The sequence below is a fragment of the Peromyscus californicus genome, unplaced genomic scaffold (assembly GCF_007827085.1).
Source record: "Peromyscus californicus insignis strain IS unplaced genomic scaffold, ASM782708v3 Scaffold_21__1_contigs__length_65335640, whole genome shotgun sequence".
Lineage (NCBI taxonomy): Eukaryota > Metazoa > Chordata > Mammalia > Rodentia > Cricetidae > Peromyscus > Peromyscus californicus.
In genome coordinates, this window is record NW_026294514.1 from 46375142 (window position 1) to 46391216 (window position 16075).

A 16075-nucleotide genomic window follows, 5' to 3' on the forward strand; every position below is an offset into this window, starting at 1 on the left:
TAACCTTTCACAAGGATGGAGTTTCATTGGATTCTAATATTTATTTTTCATAGTGTTCAAAAGCAATCTGAGCAGACCTCATTTAGTTTCATACTCCGTAGCCCGATGCTGCGACAGCCTCCTGAGCAGTGTTTCTGCTGGTCAGGCAGCATAGCGGTCAGCCTCCAGTGACGTTTTTGCTCATTTGGGCGGGGGTTGGGTGGAGTGGGTGGGGATGAGCACATCCTTAGAGTTCATTGTCTAGTTCAAAGACGATGCTTCCAAAAATTTCAGTTCTGAAGTAATTTGGATTGATGACAAGCTCATGCATCTTTAAATAGTCTCTGTATTTTAAGCATCTGTAAAATGTTTGGTTTATATCCTAATTGAATTATGAAGTGATAGAGGTCAACTAGCATGCCTTCAGGGAATTCTTTGGGTTTTGTGAGACCGACTGCTGAGGTTCAGTGAGCACATGACTGGTGTTTTGTTGTGAAGTTCATAGGAAAGAGAAAGTCAAGGTCCTGGTTATATTATAAATGAAAGAGAAGTACTAAAGGAAGAGTCTTCCGTATGTGGATGAAATTATGAGGTTTGAGGTAAATTATGGTGCTATTTTAGCTTCTCATATTAGAAATATTTTGAGAGATAGTGTATTCATTTGTAGTATAATAACATGATGTATTTACTCAGTGTTACTAAGCTTATACATATGGTACCCATTTCTGCCTACTATGAAAAAGCACAAAATATTAAATTATACATGAGAGAATTTTGTGGTCTTACTGGGATATTTTCTGTTTTAAACAACAAACTCTGAGCAGAGCAGAGCTAGGGAGAGATTGTCAGCTGCTTCTTTTCCATCTCGGCTGCATTTCATGGACCCAAGGCAGCCTGAAAAGACACAAGAGGACTGTTGCTTCTTCTGAGTGTGGCTTTTATTTTTTACTTCATTAGTAAAGCGGGCCAATAAACATGTTGTTTTCCTGCATTTCGATTCTTTCCTCTCTAATTAGCAGTGCTTTTGTAAGCCTCTTGATTGATGCATTCTAAAATGATTGATCTGTTATTTTTAATTGCTCTCTAGGATATGTTCTCAGTGAACATAACGGTGAATTGCCTGGCATTTTTGTTGTTGTTCAAAAACCATTAAAAATGGGGAAAACCCCTTTTCTTTTTAATTTTTTACTATTTGTTCTTTAACAGTTTCAAACATGTGTGAAGTGATTCTGATGACCACACTCTCCGCTCTCCCTTATCTCCTCCTTCTCACTGCATAACTAACTCTCCAGAGTGGTTTTGATATCATGTAGATAGAAAACTTACTGCACATTGGTGTTGCACCGGTTACCTAGTATACAGTGTTTGGTGAGACTAGAATAAGATTACAAATTTTAACGTGCTTTATAAAGCTTGAAAATTCATAAAGATGCGTTTGAGAATTGCAGGAATTTAGAAATAATGATGAAATAAGCATGTCACTCCTATAAATATTAATTTTGCACTTTGCTCAGTTTTGCTGATTATTCTTTTTATTGGCTTAATTAGTAGGTACTATGTACAGGTTGTTTAACTTTCAAGTCCTGTATTAGTTTGAATTCAGTTTCTAATATGGAAGACGGTATTCAAGCTATGAACTAGATTTCGGATTATGTGTTTAATACAGTGTAGAATCCAGCATACACCAGCCATATGATTGGAATGTTAAATTGCACCTCGTTTTCTCGTGGATGTTTATAAACTTGCTCATGAGAAGGTCTTAAGGATTTTTAAAATATAGAGGATCCATTTTTTTTCTTGTAAGTCTAGTGTTTATAAATAAAATTAAAGCTTCTTGATTATGCTATTTTAATGTTGGCAGACAATATAAAGACTATTTTTGAGAGCTTAATTGAATTTCTTTGTTTTAAATTACAGTTCAGGAGAAAATTTATTCAGAAGAATATGAGAGAATGTTAGCATTGAAGTCTTCATAATTTCCTATAAATATTTAAGAGTACCAAAGAAAATGCTTTAAATAATCTCTTGCTTTTATTTAGTTTAATGTTCATTTATTTTTCAATAATTTCAATATAGAAGTATTGGGAAAAACCATAAAACTTACTCGTTTATTCTTTATACAGATGTCCTAATGCTTAAAACCTTTTTTTTAAAAATCTCCAACCATAATCTTTCAGCGTCTGTTTTGGTGGTGAAAGCATCCTTTATCTTTTTCTCTTCCAGGCAGGGTCTCATTTATCCTAGTCTGGCTTCCAACTCATTATATAGCTGATGATGGCATTGGAGTCTTGATCCTAGCCACCAAGTGCTGTGATTAAAGGTGTGTGCCACTGAACTCAGTGTGTAGTCTTGGGATTTGAATCAAGGGCTCCATACATGCTAGACAAGCACTGCACCAACTGAACTACAACCCCAGTGTGGTTCCCCCCCTTAAAACCTAGTAACTAATTGTTCATATTAGTTAAAATTTTTGCTTGTTTTGCTATATAGCCATGGCTGGCCTAGAATAGCTCCATGGCCCAGACTGACTGACTGAGCAACAGCCCTTCTGCTTTTGTGTCCTGAGTCAGAGGAGTGTAGGGTGTGCCACCCCTGTACTAAGAATTTTATTTCTAGAGTTGGAAAAATCAAGAATCCTTCAGCTGTGTTGTGTAAAACTTTCATTATGTGGAAAATAAAGTGAATATTTTCATTGAATCTTCAAAAGTGATTTTTAGATGCATTTTGGGACTAGAACTAATAATCATTAGGTGATTAAAATGTACAGTGTCAGATGGCTATATGGCCTGTGGGCATATATGTGCAATTCATCATCATGCCAAGTAGGAGAACAATAGAAAACACAATGACATATAGAAATAGGTAATTGAAAGGCACCCTTCAAGCTTGCTATCACCTGTGAAATAAAGGCCCTATTCTTACTGAGACATTAAAAGAGCAGAATAGTTTGGTTGTTGTTTTTAAGAGCAGTTGTTGACTTGTTGGAAGTGAATGAGAGAGCTAGGTCTGATTTTTTCCACACCAACACAGTGGCATTAGATAGAGCCAAATTTAAATGGCTGTAAGCCTTTGCTTTTTAGAAATCCTGACATGCCATTTTCAGATTGAAATAACTGTTTCCCAAGGATGCCTATGTAGAGCAGCTGGTTTTCTCCAGATGCGAGTGTAAGTGATCGGAGGACATGGTGAGACTGCAACCTGAGCTCCTCTCTGGACAGGGAGCCTGTGTCTCTGTCAGTCAAGGTTATTCTTCAGCCGGAGTTAACCAGGGAATCGTTCTGTCTAACAGTGTGGTTTTCTCCTGTATCCTCCCATCTTCTAATTACCTTTCCCAGTAATAAACAGTGAAGAGCTGAACGTTGGTGTTGGAAGGCAAACAGAGCTGCATGAGTATTGGGCAGTACAGAGAGTAAGTGAGAGTCCGAGTATGGAGTTTCCCATTCATTTAAAGCCTTAGAAATGGTCATTTGGGATTTTTTTAAAAAATAAAGATCACTTTATTATATTGTACTTATGAAATCATCACATAGGCAGATTGAGGTAGCCCCTCTTTACATTGAATTCAAGTATTATTTCACAGTAATCATTTTCTGAGAAGTAGGAACTTAGTCTCTGCCAGCCATTTATTAACCCTTTCTGATGAAATGGAGAAACAATGTGTCTTAACTGCTAAAATGACTATACTGTCTTAGAAATGGTCAACAGTAGAGCACTGTAATTAGAGGGCCTGGAGAAAGACTAAACGCTTGTGAATATATCATGTAGGTGATTAAGCTGACATGCAGGTAGTTTGAATAAGAATCATGTCCGTTTCCTTAACATGAAAACTCTACATAGTTGTACTTACAAGGATAGACTTTTTTTTTTTTTAAAGTACAGGATTACCATACCTTGAACTAACGAATTCAGCATTAGAGTATTTCAGACATTTTCATTAAATTTAAGGTTTCCTTGAGTGGAACTTAGTTTGTAAAAGTTTTTTGCTGATACTTTGCTGTGTGGACACTGTCCTAGCATGCCAGTGTTTATACTGAATGCTTAGCCTCCTATGGGCTGCCTTCAGCAATGGGTTGTCCTGTCATAGGCAGCCAGCCTGCCACTCAGGATCACATAGGTTTACAAAAAGAAGCATTTATGCCTTTTCCCTTTTTCCTAAAAAGAAATGAAAAATTTTTACATGGAAATGTTGATAATTATATATAATTAATATATATAATTGTAGATCCTCATGAAATGCAAGTGAACAGTGCATACAGAAGAGCTGAGTGTTCAAAATCGATTGTGAAGGACTAGAACACTTACTCTTTGTAGGAGTGTTTTGTGTAATGGGTCCTTACTCAACTCTAGTCTGCAGTAGCCCTTTAAGTGGTCCACGGTGCTGTAGGTACTGTGAGACCCAGACACCAATTATAAGAAAGAAGGACCAAAAAAAAAAAAATAATAATCTTAAAGTTGACTGGGAAGGGATGGGAGAGCTGGGAAGCTGGAAAGAGGAGGAAGTGAGGGGGTGAACATGTTCAAACCGTATTGTATGAAACTCTCTAAGAATTAATAAAGATATTTAAAATATTTCTATTAAAACTGTGTTCATGACATTGGCTTAATATGTCCAAAGGATGGAGATACATGTGTGTCTTTTGATGGTAGTTGCACAGACCTCCATTAATTTGACCCAGAGGCCATAGGAGTGTGTGTATGAGGATCTGGTTTGTACAATAAAGGGACTGGGCAGCACTCAGCTTTAATACCTGGAGCATTCAACACTCGCCTGGCTGGACCATGGTCTTCTCTGCTGTAGGCTGAGTTTTTTGCCTCCATCATCACACAGCCTGTTGTCTGACTCGGATACTTTCTTCAGTTAGAAAACACAGAACAGCATTAGCATACCTTCTTTCCTGTCACAGAGCATGTCCTGCTCTTGACAGTCTCTACACATTTATACCAATAATGAATGGAGACTTGGAGAAGGAGTGAAACGATTCCCAGGAGAAGCCTGGGGTCTGACAGTCATTTATTGTACATTTGGAAGAACGCCCGGACTTTAGCAGTCATAGTTAGAGAGAAATAGTGTAGAGAAGCTGGGCTTGAACAGTATGAAAGGATGGGTAAGTGTGTCGACTTTTCAGTGGTGGACTGAAGGTAGAAGGAAGGGATTTCAGGGGGCTCTCCTTTACTGTACCCCCCTTCTGGAGCGCTCACACATGTTATTTGTGTCAGTCTGCCCTCTTAGTACCAGGAGTGGCAATGCTTGCCACCGTCTGAGGGTTTCCAGCAGTTTGTGTAATGGTAGCAGTGGAAGAGAAGGGGTAGGAGCCGCAGGCTAGGGAAATTAGCTGTGGGCTTTGAGAGTTGGGATAGAGACATTGCGTATGTGTGGCACCTGTAGCGCCAATGGTACCTGGTGCTGAAATTCCAAACTGTAAAGCTGAAGAGAGATTTTTCTAATGCAGCAGTGGGAGAAGGGCTCTACAATTTGAACAAATGTTACAACCCACAGTTTATTAATTGTTAAATATCGTCTTTAAATTAGTGTCTGAGACATTTCAGAAATATTTTAAAGTTCTAATGGAAAATAATTGTAGTATAAGACATAAGTATAAAGTATTTCAAATGATATACATCATGACATGAACTGGTTTGTTTGTTAAACTACATAGTTGATATGAGCAAATTTTTGGCATAAATATTTTGGGATATAGATAACTTGACAGAATCGTCACAGAGACAATGGCCAATTTGGGTACAGGATGTCCCAGAGGCCAAGCGTCTCAGGCTGTTTGTTTCATAGTAGGGAATACTTCCATAGAAAAGGAGTTGTTACTAGATAGGCTGGTAAGCAGAGCAGGTGGCATGCTCCTTTCTAATCCCATCTGTCCTTTTGCAGCTGCGGGACCTCACAATTCTGGAACTGTGGTTGTACATAGGAATTCTTACACTAGAGCATCCTACAGAAACCTCGGGTTAACCTCATCAATAATTTAATGGTATTTTTTTATTTTTTTATTTTTTGAGACAGGGTTTCTCTGTGTAGTTTTGATGCCTGTCCTGGATCTCACTCTGTAGACCAGGCTGGCCTCGAACTCACAGAGGCCTGGCTCTGCCTCCTGAGTGCTGGGATTAAAGGTGTGTGCCACTGCCGCCCAGCTTAATGGTAGTCTTAATGCACAAGAATCTACTGGTCTTTAAAAAGAACGTTAAATATTTTATTTTTAGAATGACACTTCTGTGCATTTTTTAAGGTTATATTTTATCTTATGTGTATGAGTGTTTTGCCTGCATGTATGTCTGTGTACCACTTGCATACCTGTTCCCTACAGAGGGCAGAAGAGTGTATTAACACCCCTGGAACTGGAGTTATAGAAAGTTGTGAACTGGTGGGTACTAGGAACTGAGCCTGGGTCCTCTCTAAGAACAAATGCTTTAGCCACTGAACCACCTCTCCAGACGGATATATGTGGTATTTTTATTTTTTATTTTATAAAAACATGCTGAGAGGTGGTGGCGCACACCTTTAATCCCAGCACTTGGGATGCAGAGGCAGGTGGATCTCTGAGTTTGAGACCAGCCTGGTCTACAGAACAAGTTCCAGGACAGCCAGGGATACACAGAAAAACTCTGTCTCAAAAACAAAAACAAACAAAATATAATGACCTTTGGCCACTTCTCTTATTTCGTGTAGTATCCTTTTTTTTTTTAATAAAGTATTAGACATAAAATAATTTGTGTCTCAAATATAAGTAGATAGAGGTAGAGATTCCTTCTATTTATTTACTTTTAGAAATTACAGAAACAATAAGTCCTCATTAAAGAAGTGTTGGAAGACATAGTAAAGCACAAAGGGTAGAAATCACAAGTTACCTATAATCTAGTGCTCAAAGAGAAATCAGCTATGGTTTATACCGAGTCAGTAGTTGTTTTTCTGTATAAATATGTTATATTTTATAAAAATGTTATACTTTACGTGTGACACCATTTAATCTGTTGTGCACATTATCCTGAGACAATAAATCATCTGCTGTAACATTGCAAGTTTTCCATGGGTGGGGTGGATATATATCTTTATCTGCTGCTGAAGTATTGCTGTGATTTTGCTTTTTATGTTATGCTTTAATGAATATTCACATACATCTAATAGGTTCTTTGATTATTTCCTTGGATTCTGAAAAATGAAAGTCACCTCTTTTCCTATGTGTAAACGTGTGTGTGTGTGTGTGTTTAAAATTATAATATTATATATTTCTGGGATATACATATATATTACAGAAAGGTGTTTATTAAAATGTAGGGTTTTGGAGAAAATGACCCCTATGAAGTGTTTGGCTTTTTCATACTATCTCGTACATATTATTTTATGTCAGTCATTATGGATTATTGCTTTTTTTTTTTTTATTTTGAGAAGGGCCCCTGGCTGTTTGGAACTTGCTATATGGACCAGGCTGGTCTCAAATTAGAGAGATCCTCTGGCCTCTGCCTCTTGAGGGCTGAGATTAATGATGTGTGCCACCACACCTAGCTGATTATAGCAGGGCTTTCTTTTTAAAATATTTTTATTTTTTGAAATTAAAATACAATTACATCATTCTCTCCTTTCTTTCCTCTGTCTAACCCTTCCATTCACCCCTCTTTGCTCTTTTTCAAATTCATGGCCTCTGTTTCCTTAATTGTTGTTAAATAATATGTGTTATTTACAATTACACACATACACACACACACACACCCCTCTGATCAGGGTTGATCTCTTGTGATTATAGCATTTTTTAAAAGATAATTTTTCATTCCATTGTATTGATATGCTATGGTCTATGTAAAGTATTAATTATTGTTGCATATTTAATTTGTTTAACATCTTTACCATGATGGTTCCAGTATTAGTAAACAATCTTTGCATGAAGGTATTTTGCTAATATGCTCATAGCACATTGTATCAGACAAGATATCCCAAATAACAAATGACCTTCTATGTTGATCCACAGGGATCTTCATTAAAATAAAAATTATGCTCTTTAAGTTATGTTACAATATATGAAGGAAAAATAAACAGCTGATAGCTAAGGCTATAGTAGTAGGTAATTTGATTTAAATTTTGTATATGCATGCATCTATTGAGTATACAATATAACAGATTCATCAAAGTGGTGTGTGTGTTTTGCATACATTAAATGGGTAGGGTATACACAAAGTTTCTCACATATTGGTGAATGAATGTTGCTTCCAGTATTCATTGAAGTCCATGCTTGACCTGACAGCAGTGTTTCCAGATATTTGGTTTTTAAAATGAAAATCACCGTTTTTCCTATTTATAAAGACACACAAACACACACACATATCAGCTACTAGGATTGGAACCATAAACAGTAAATATATAATAAAATATACTACAAAGGTGTTGGCACTCATAACTTGCCATATCTCATCTAAATTAATATTTTTCTTAAAGGCAAGTTTTTAACTTTAGTATTATAGTATAGCACACTAGTATAATACAGGTTTTCTTGGTGACTCAGGTTCATCAATATAAATGCCAATAACATTGTGGGATACAATGTTAACACTGAGGAGCAGCTGGGAGGTGTCAGAGTGTGTGCTTGGCCTGGCAGTGTTTCCAGATATTGATTGCTATTTAGTTTTTCTAATGACACAGGAAAATAATATATTACTTAAAATATAGAGGGTACGAGGACCAATTAATGGCAGAGACTGAGCAACACATACTCATACACTGATTACAGTAAATTAACACTTGTAATTGTATAGTAATTGCTACTTTCAGTATTTACAGATACCCTTGCATCTACATGCTTACAAACAAGCGAATTATGGAAAAGAGAAATGTGACGACTCAAGTTCTTTTTTTACATAATACCTTCAAATTCTACCCAATTAAAAATACCACAACCCGGTGCTCTGTAGATAGTTTGGAAGATAGGAGTCCTGTTCCTTACTCTAAGAATGAGTAAAAAGGACTTGTCATATTGCATAGTGAACAGATGCTTGTCTTCACTAGGAGGAAGGAAGCTTCGGAGAAGGTGTAGGCACAGCTGACACTTGAACCTGGTGCTTTTCTAGCAAGTGTAAGTGTCCCGCTGTCCTGTGAGATGGGGAACGGCATCTCCATCTTGCAGATGCGGAAACTGGAAGCACAGAAAGATGATGACTAGTGAGTTTCAGGCCCAAAGTTGGAATCGGGGTACGATGGCGTACAGATTCTTAGTCTTAGCACTGACTCTGAACCTCTTCTCTTGTAGCAAATCGTTCAGTCTGATGCTTTAGATTAAAATAAAAGCTGCTTTTGGAGATCTATATTCCTTAATACCTGCTTTATGCTCCTTACCTACTGGCTCTACATCTGAAGATTCAGTCAACTATGGATTTAAAAGACTCCAAAGAGGGGCTGGAGAGATGGTTCAGTGGTTAAGAGCACTGACTGCTCTTCCAGAGGACCTGGGTGCAATTCCCAGCACCCACGTGGCAGCTCACAACAGTAACTCCAAGATCTGACACCCTCACACAGACACACAGGCAGGCAAAGCAGCAGTGCAAATAAAATCAGTCAATCAATAAAATTAATGATAATAATAAATAAATGCTTAAAACCCCCAAGCAGCCGGGCGGTGGTGGCGCACGCCTTTAATTCCAGCACTCGGGAGGCAGAGGCAGGCGGATCTCTGTGAGTTCGAGGCCAGCCTGGTCTACAGCACGAGATCCAGGAAAGGCGCAAAGCTACACAGAGAAACCCTGTCTCGAAAAACCAAAAAAAAAACAAAACAAAACAAAAAAAAACCCAAGCAATTGTATTTGCACTGAACATCTACAGACTTTTCCCCGTTGTCACCATACCTGAAACAGTATAGTATGACAGTTGTGTGTATAACATTTGCATTGTCTTGGGTATCATAAGTAATCTTGAATGTATGAGAGAGTATATGCAAATATTGTGTCACTTGACAGAAAGATGAGTACTTGATGGGTCTTGGTATCTGCAGGGGTCCTGAAAACAGTGGTCTTTTTGTTAACAGTGGGCAGACTGTAACTTATACCAGATGCAAAATCACCATGGTGGAGTCCTCATTTCTCTCACAGCATCATGGATTAAGTCTTTAGGCTGCTTAAGACACTGAGAAGTGTGTTTTCATGTGTATCAAATACTCAAAGAATAAACCATCCATTTATCCATTCCCCTATACCCCCCAAATAAGAACTTTACCCTCAAGTAAAACATACCCCTACAAATACACAGATCTTACATCTTTCCTCCTATATACATAGGATTTGAAGATCCATGTCAGAGCTCTTGGATATTGGAATTTGCACAGATTGCTTTAATAATAATACCCTGTCTATGTCTTGTAGTATTCTGTAGGTATTAAATCCACTAATGAGCTTTACATACATTTATTCAACTCAATTTTTAAAAAAGGGAATGAAATCTTGTCTGGATGAATTACATGATAGTAAATACATACGAAATGTTAGTTGGAGGTCCAGCTAGATAAAATAGGTGAGTGTTTGCTGCTATCAAGATGGGTTAAATGGTTTGAAAGGCCCACCTAACAGCCCCTGGGCTCTGACTGTCACTGTTCCCCTCTGCTGAGATTGTTGAATGATCCTCCTCATCTTTTCTCTAGGTATCACATTGGTTTTTAGTTCAGACTGAGCATGCCCAAACTCAGTGGACCGAATTCTTATTATCTGCTCCTTCACTCAATGTGTTTTTTCCTGTGTTATTCATTGGTGAAATCCTTCAGTGTTCTTCTTTCCTCTCAAGTAGGGTAACACTTGACAGTGTATAGAGCATGGTTGACATTTCCCTGTTGGCCTGACTTCTGTTCAGCAATCTACATTCCTGACTTACCCTAACAAACCCATCCCATGTTAGCTAAATCTGTATGCTTTCCCAGGCTCAATTCTTCCCTCTCAAAGTTCCCATTTCCCAAGTGTTTCATCAGATTCATCGTTTATGCCTTGTTGATTTATGAGGTAGGTCCATCTCCCTGCTTTCCAGATGAAAAGGTGAAAATTCACATGCACAAGTGTCATGTGGTGGGATTCCATTACATACTCAGAGGTTGAGAGTGGATGACACATGACATCTTTGTATTAGTATTAAAATTTATTTGGGGTTGTACTAACCTAGATAGGCCTCAGCTGGTAATTATGGGTCACCCTTGAGAAGCCCTGTACTTCTACTTTAAAGCTCTTTAAAAGGGAGAACCTTTTAGCTGAAGTAAAGAATTGTCTTAAGAGCATGTGTATATTTTCTATGGCAGTTTAGCAAACTTATTGCTCTTGAATTCAGAATTATTTACCAGAGTATAAGACAGTAATTTAAATTTACATTTGGTCTTAAATAGGAAGACAAAAATATGGAAGAACAAGAGTAGATGTTGAGATAGACAGACAGACAGACCAAGTGTTTTGGGGAAATGAGCTGGTTGCTTACAGTTGAGCTGAGACTAGAACTATATTCTAGGTGGCTTTCAAGTTAATATTTGATGGTGGTAGTGGATTAATTTTGTTGGTTTGTCCATACATTTCATGGCTTACCATGTAACTTATTTGAGCCTAATACCTAGTAATGTAGAGGCCTTGGTTGAAACAGAGGCTATTTTTTTTAAACACATTTTTATGTATGAGAGAGTCTCAGGATCTTTGAATTTTAGGAAATGTTTCTATTAAGAATGATTTTTTTTTTGTTACTAGCAGCATTTGGATTTGAACTAATGAAGTAATGGTGAAGCTATGTAATTTCTTGTGTAGTTGTTATCTTATAGTGGTAGTGCTTGCAGCTAGGAACAAAATGAATATAGGCTGGGGTGTAGCTCAATGGTAGAATACCTGCTTTGCATCCACGAGTCCTGGATTCAGTCCCTGTCATGACAAAAATAAAAGGGAAGACAAATATAAATAACCTTTTACACATTAATCTACATATTAGTGACTTGTGACATTTAATGAAATGAAAAATTATTTAATGCTATTAATGTATCTTTCCATGTAAGTTTTTCTTAAAATAGCTACTTGTGAATCCCATTGATATTATAGAAAATGTATTATTGATAAAGGGTAATACAAATGCTGAACAAACAATATTTAAATAACCACCCAAGGTCAATACATAATTTTTTAAGTATTATTTAAATATAGTAAAATTATTTGAATGAAATACTGAATATGTTTCATCAGCAGTTCAATTAAACTTAAGGTTCATCAGGAAGTTTAATTACAGTTTTTGGTTACAAGAATTTTTCTTGGGTTTTATATGTGGAAACATGTATAATTGATTTTTCTAAGGTTTTCCTCGGGCCTGCTTAAAAATTAAAGCTAATCTTCTTTTTTTTAAATTGGTTAATTTAAAAGTGATTATTTTTTCAGGCTAAAATTTCAAGTGGAGGGATGTCTAAGTAAACACTTAAGGGAATGGAATTAGGCAACTATGTTACCAGCTTTATTTTGGTGTTATGTGTGGTCTAAGTATTCTGTGGACTGCAGGTGAGCCTTCCCTCCAACCATTTTCTTTATTGTTATTGTAGTGTTTCCCCTGCTGATGACTCTGTTCCTGTAGGGATACGGATGACACTACATTTCTCAGTATTTGAGGGTCCAGTTTGGTTTTTATTGGATGTATCCGTACAGTTACAAAGCATGACAGCTGTGTTTTCAGGTCAGTTAGCCTCGCCCTCGTTTATTGATCCCAATTTATGGCGTGTTTTCCAGAAAGACTTGTGAAGGGCTGACTCTCAGAAGTATCATGTTTCAGTCAAGACTCGAGAAATGGCTGGACTGCCGGCCCTACTAGGAGATGTTCTTACAGTAGTTATTTCGTTATAGCAATATAGAATGTGTGGCTAGGTCTGGCTACTGTCAGAGTTAAATATGTTTAGTTACCGTTAGAGGAACTAATATGCCACACTTTTGGGGATTCCAGATCTTTTAGAGTTCTCTTCCTAATTAAGAAAATCCTGTCTTTTGTGGATAATTAACATAATCTGTTTTGGGTAATAACTTATAAATTTTCCAGAAATGATGACGTTTCATCATTTATATGTAAAAAATAAGCTAATTCTCCAGTGAGCTTTTTTTTTTATTTTGAGATTATGTCTATGATACTGCAACTTAAAATAAAAAAACTTAATCATAGTTCATGTCCATTATGTTCAAATAGTAGTTACCATAGTATTTATACTTTTTCTTATTAGAAATCCAAGGTTCAAGTGCAGTGTAAAACAGATTAAGAATCTCTCCCTTATAAAAACATACATTAAAAGGAACTTCACAAAATTAATATTATATTATTTTAAAAGTCAAATACCAGTAGTCCTGTTTGAAAACAGACTTGCTTTGTTCTTAAATCTCTCTTTTATTTCTTCTCTTTTAAAGTTTGCAGCTCAGCTTTGATTTTTGTCAGTTTCCCCAGGCGTGTGTGTGTGCGTGCGTGCGTGCGTGCGTGCGTGCGTGCGTGTGTGTCCTTGATAATAGAAAACAGCAGCAAAGTAACTACCATTCCTAGAAGTAAAAAGTGGTGGGAATAGCAGAAAGCAAGGTCCTTTTCTGTGTGGTTTTACTCGATGACGGAAGTGTGTCCAGAGGGAGTTACACGGCTGTAGTGTTAGCACTCATAGAAAGATTCTCTAGGTAGGTTTGTTGGGGTTTATGTTGTATGTGGATATATGTCTCTTCCCATTTCACTCTCTGAACTAATAGAGTGTATTTTAATCTGTTTTCACACTTTTAAAGAACGTATACACACTTTCTTACTGTGATTTTAATTATGAAGTATTTAATCAGTTTGTATTAGAACAGCAGAACTTTATTCATATGTAAAACAGTGTCGCCTCGGCCTTCACGATATAAAATTAGCACTTTATACAAATGCAGGTCTGTATTTGGGTCTTTATTTCCCCACTGGTTGAGGTGCTTTTCTGTGTGTCTTTCATTCTAGTGCGTAGTCGTCGGGTCTACAAGCTGCCCTCTGGGTTTCCTTAGATTGCCGACCGGAGCAGAAGAGAACTGAGTGGCAGTAGAACACGGTGAACAGTTTCCTCCTATATGGAGAGTGGTCATAGTAAGCCCTCCTATGGAGATAGTCACATAGTAGGAAGGAGCATCTCCTGTAGTCTTTATTTTAAAAAGATGCCCACTTGACACCACAGATAATTGTAGCCATTCCTTGATGGTAGAAATCAAGACTGTTTATATATTAAAAAACCTCCAGTTCATGTGCCTAATGTAGTTGAATGTTAAAGGCATCTGTGTTTTCCCTTCTGCTATTTTGATCAACTAAAAGGAATTCTGTAGGAATAATTGAATGAAACTTTAAAAAAATTAACGTTCTAGTTCCTAATTTTTAGAGTCCAGGATGCCTGTACTAAATCATCTAGTTGTTAGCACAAGGTTTTGAAATCTCTAGAGATGCTAATGTATGACCATTTATTTCTGCTTTCAGTGAGTATTGATTATGCAACCTGACAATTGGAGTTCTCTTTAAGAATGGGAATATTCTTTCTAAACATTAGGAAGTGAATTGTCTGGAGCCTTTAAATGTAGGACCTACATGTGAACATTTAGGTTCATTTACCCGTTGCTTCAGATGTTCTGGGAAGAAGTTTTCTATGATGTCTGTCAGATTCTCAGCTGACAGTTATCGTGTTTCTGTGTCGAAGCTTTTTAGTTCTGGAACCTTTGCAGTTCCACAGGGCTGCCTGGGTCAGTCCATGCAGAGGGAGAACTTACCTGGGACCTAGCTTCCACACCAGTGGCCAGGACCAGGGCCAAGCTGCCTTGTGTATTTCATACTGACATTTCACAGGGGAGATGTTCAGGGGAGAGTTTTCTTGGGAAGTGAAAGCTGGTGATTTCCAGACTCTCCGAGACTCTTGTATAAGGGAGTGATTACCAGACAGCAGCCTACCTGAGGGCTTCTCCCACTTTTAGTGGCTTACATTGTGACTCAAGCAGTCTCTGCTGTTCCGGCATAGCTTCTGTGTGGTCCATATTTTGTAATCTTAACCTTCTTTGGCAGATATGGATAACAGTCTGAAAACGATTTGTGTTTTTTTCTAAGTCTACTTCAGTGGTTTTTGGAGGAAGCACTGTGAGAACTTCAGGCTTAATAAGGAATACAAGACAAACTTGCCCAAGAAGCTTCAGCCCGGATGTTCACAGTTCTTTCTGCGTGTCACAAGGTGAAAGAGACCAGCTCCGGACAAGACTGTTATGGAACTGAAGTCATTTTTAAAAGTTTAAAAAAATGAAGAAATTTGGATATCAGACTTTAAAGGAGGAACAACGAGAATTTAGAGCTGTTTTTTCAAATGTGTACTAGTTTAAAATTGTTGATGTGATAGATGAGATACAATAAATGATAAAAATGTTATTTTAATTAAATATTGATATTATATAAAACTAAAAGTTAATTTTTTAATACTTAATGCAGCAAAATTAAATGTGAATGCAGAAGAAAAAACTCATAAATTGAGTAATAAATACATATTTAAATGATTAAGTATTAGGGTTTTTTCATTTAAAAATAACTGATACATGAGTTAGGTTTTTCATTAATTATTACATGAATATACATGGGTTCAAAAGTGAAATGACTACAGTGAATTAGAAGTTGTAGGACTTTTATGCTTCTGTTTACTGTCCTGTGGGCGGGAAGTGGTGTCCAGTGTTGAATTCTGTTTCATACCGACTTTGTTATTAAAAATAGCATTCCTGCTTGCTAGGATTAGAATTCTGTCTCCACCTCTCAGATCGAATTCCGTCTCTTCTTGGTGCCATTGGGCAGAGTGGTGTCATTTACCTCTTTGGAGGGACAGCACAGGCTCTCAGTGCCTCCTGCAGAGCTCCCGACACTGCCCTGATGTGACCACCGGACCAGAAACAGCTTTCCTGAGCAGATTTAGAACGCAGTTCTGTCTTAGTTCTTTCTGTCTGTCCTGTGGCCTCTAGAAGAGAAGTAACTCAGTGGACTCTCTGTCTCTAACAATCAGGAGCACTGCTGTTTGAGCAGACCTAAACGTTACTGCTGGCATTTTTTTTTTTTTACCCTATGCACTTACATTTTCAAGAATTTCTATGCGTCTTTGCATTTTTT

The 16075-nt window shown here is 37.3% G+C and overlaps 1 protein-coding gene across 5 annotated transcripts in view; it reads left to right on the forward strand.

The window, feature by feature from the left end:
- Positions 1 to 16075, forward strand: part of Fbxl17 (F-box and leucine rich repeat protein 17) — a 466425-nt gene that overhangs the window by 59635 nt on the left and 390715 nt on the right. The window contains exon 5 of one of the 5 annotated variants that reach the window (XM_052750239.1): positions 15041 to 15218. The exons of the other annotated variants lie outside the window; for them this stretch is intronic. Coding sequence (XP_052606199.1) covers positions 15041 to 15202 — 162 coding nt within the window. The 3' untranslated portion in view covers positions 15203 to 15218. Of the gene's footprint in view, positions 1 to 15040; positions 15219 to 16075 lie in introns of those variants that run through there. 5 annotated transcript variants of the gene reach the window in all.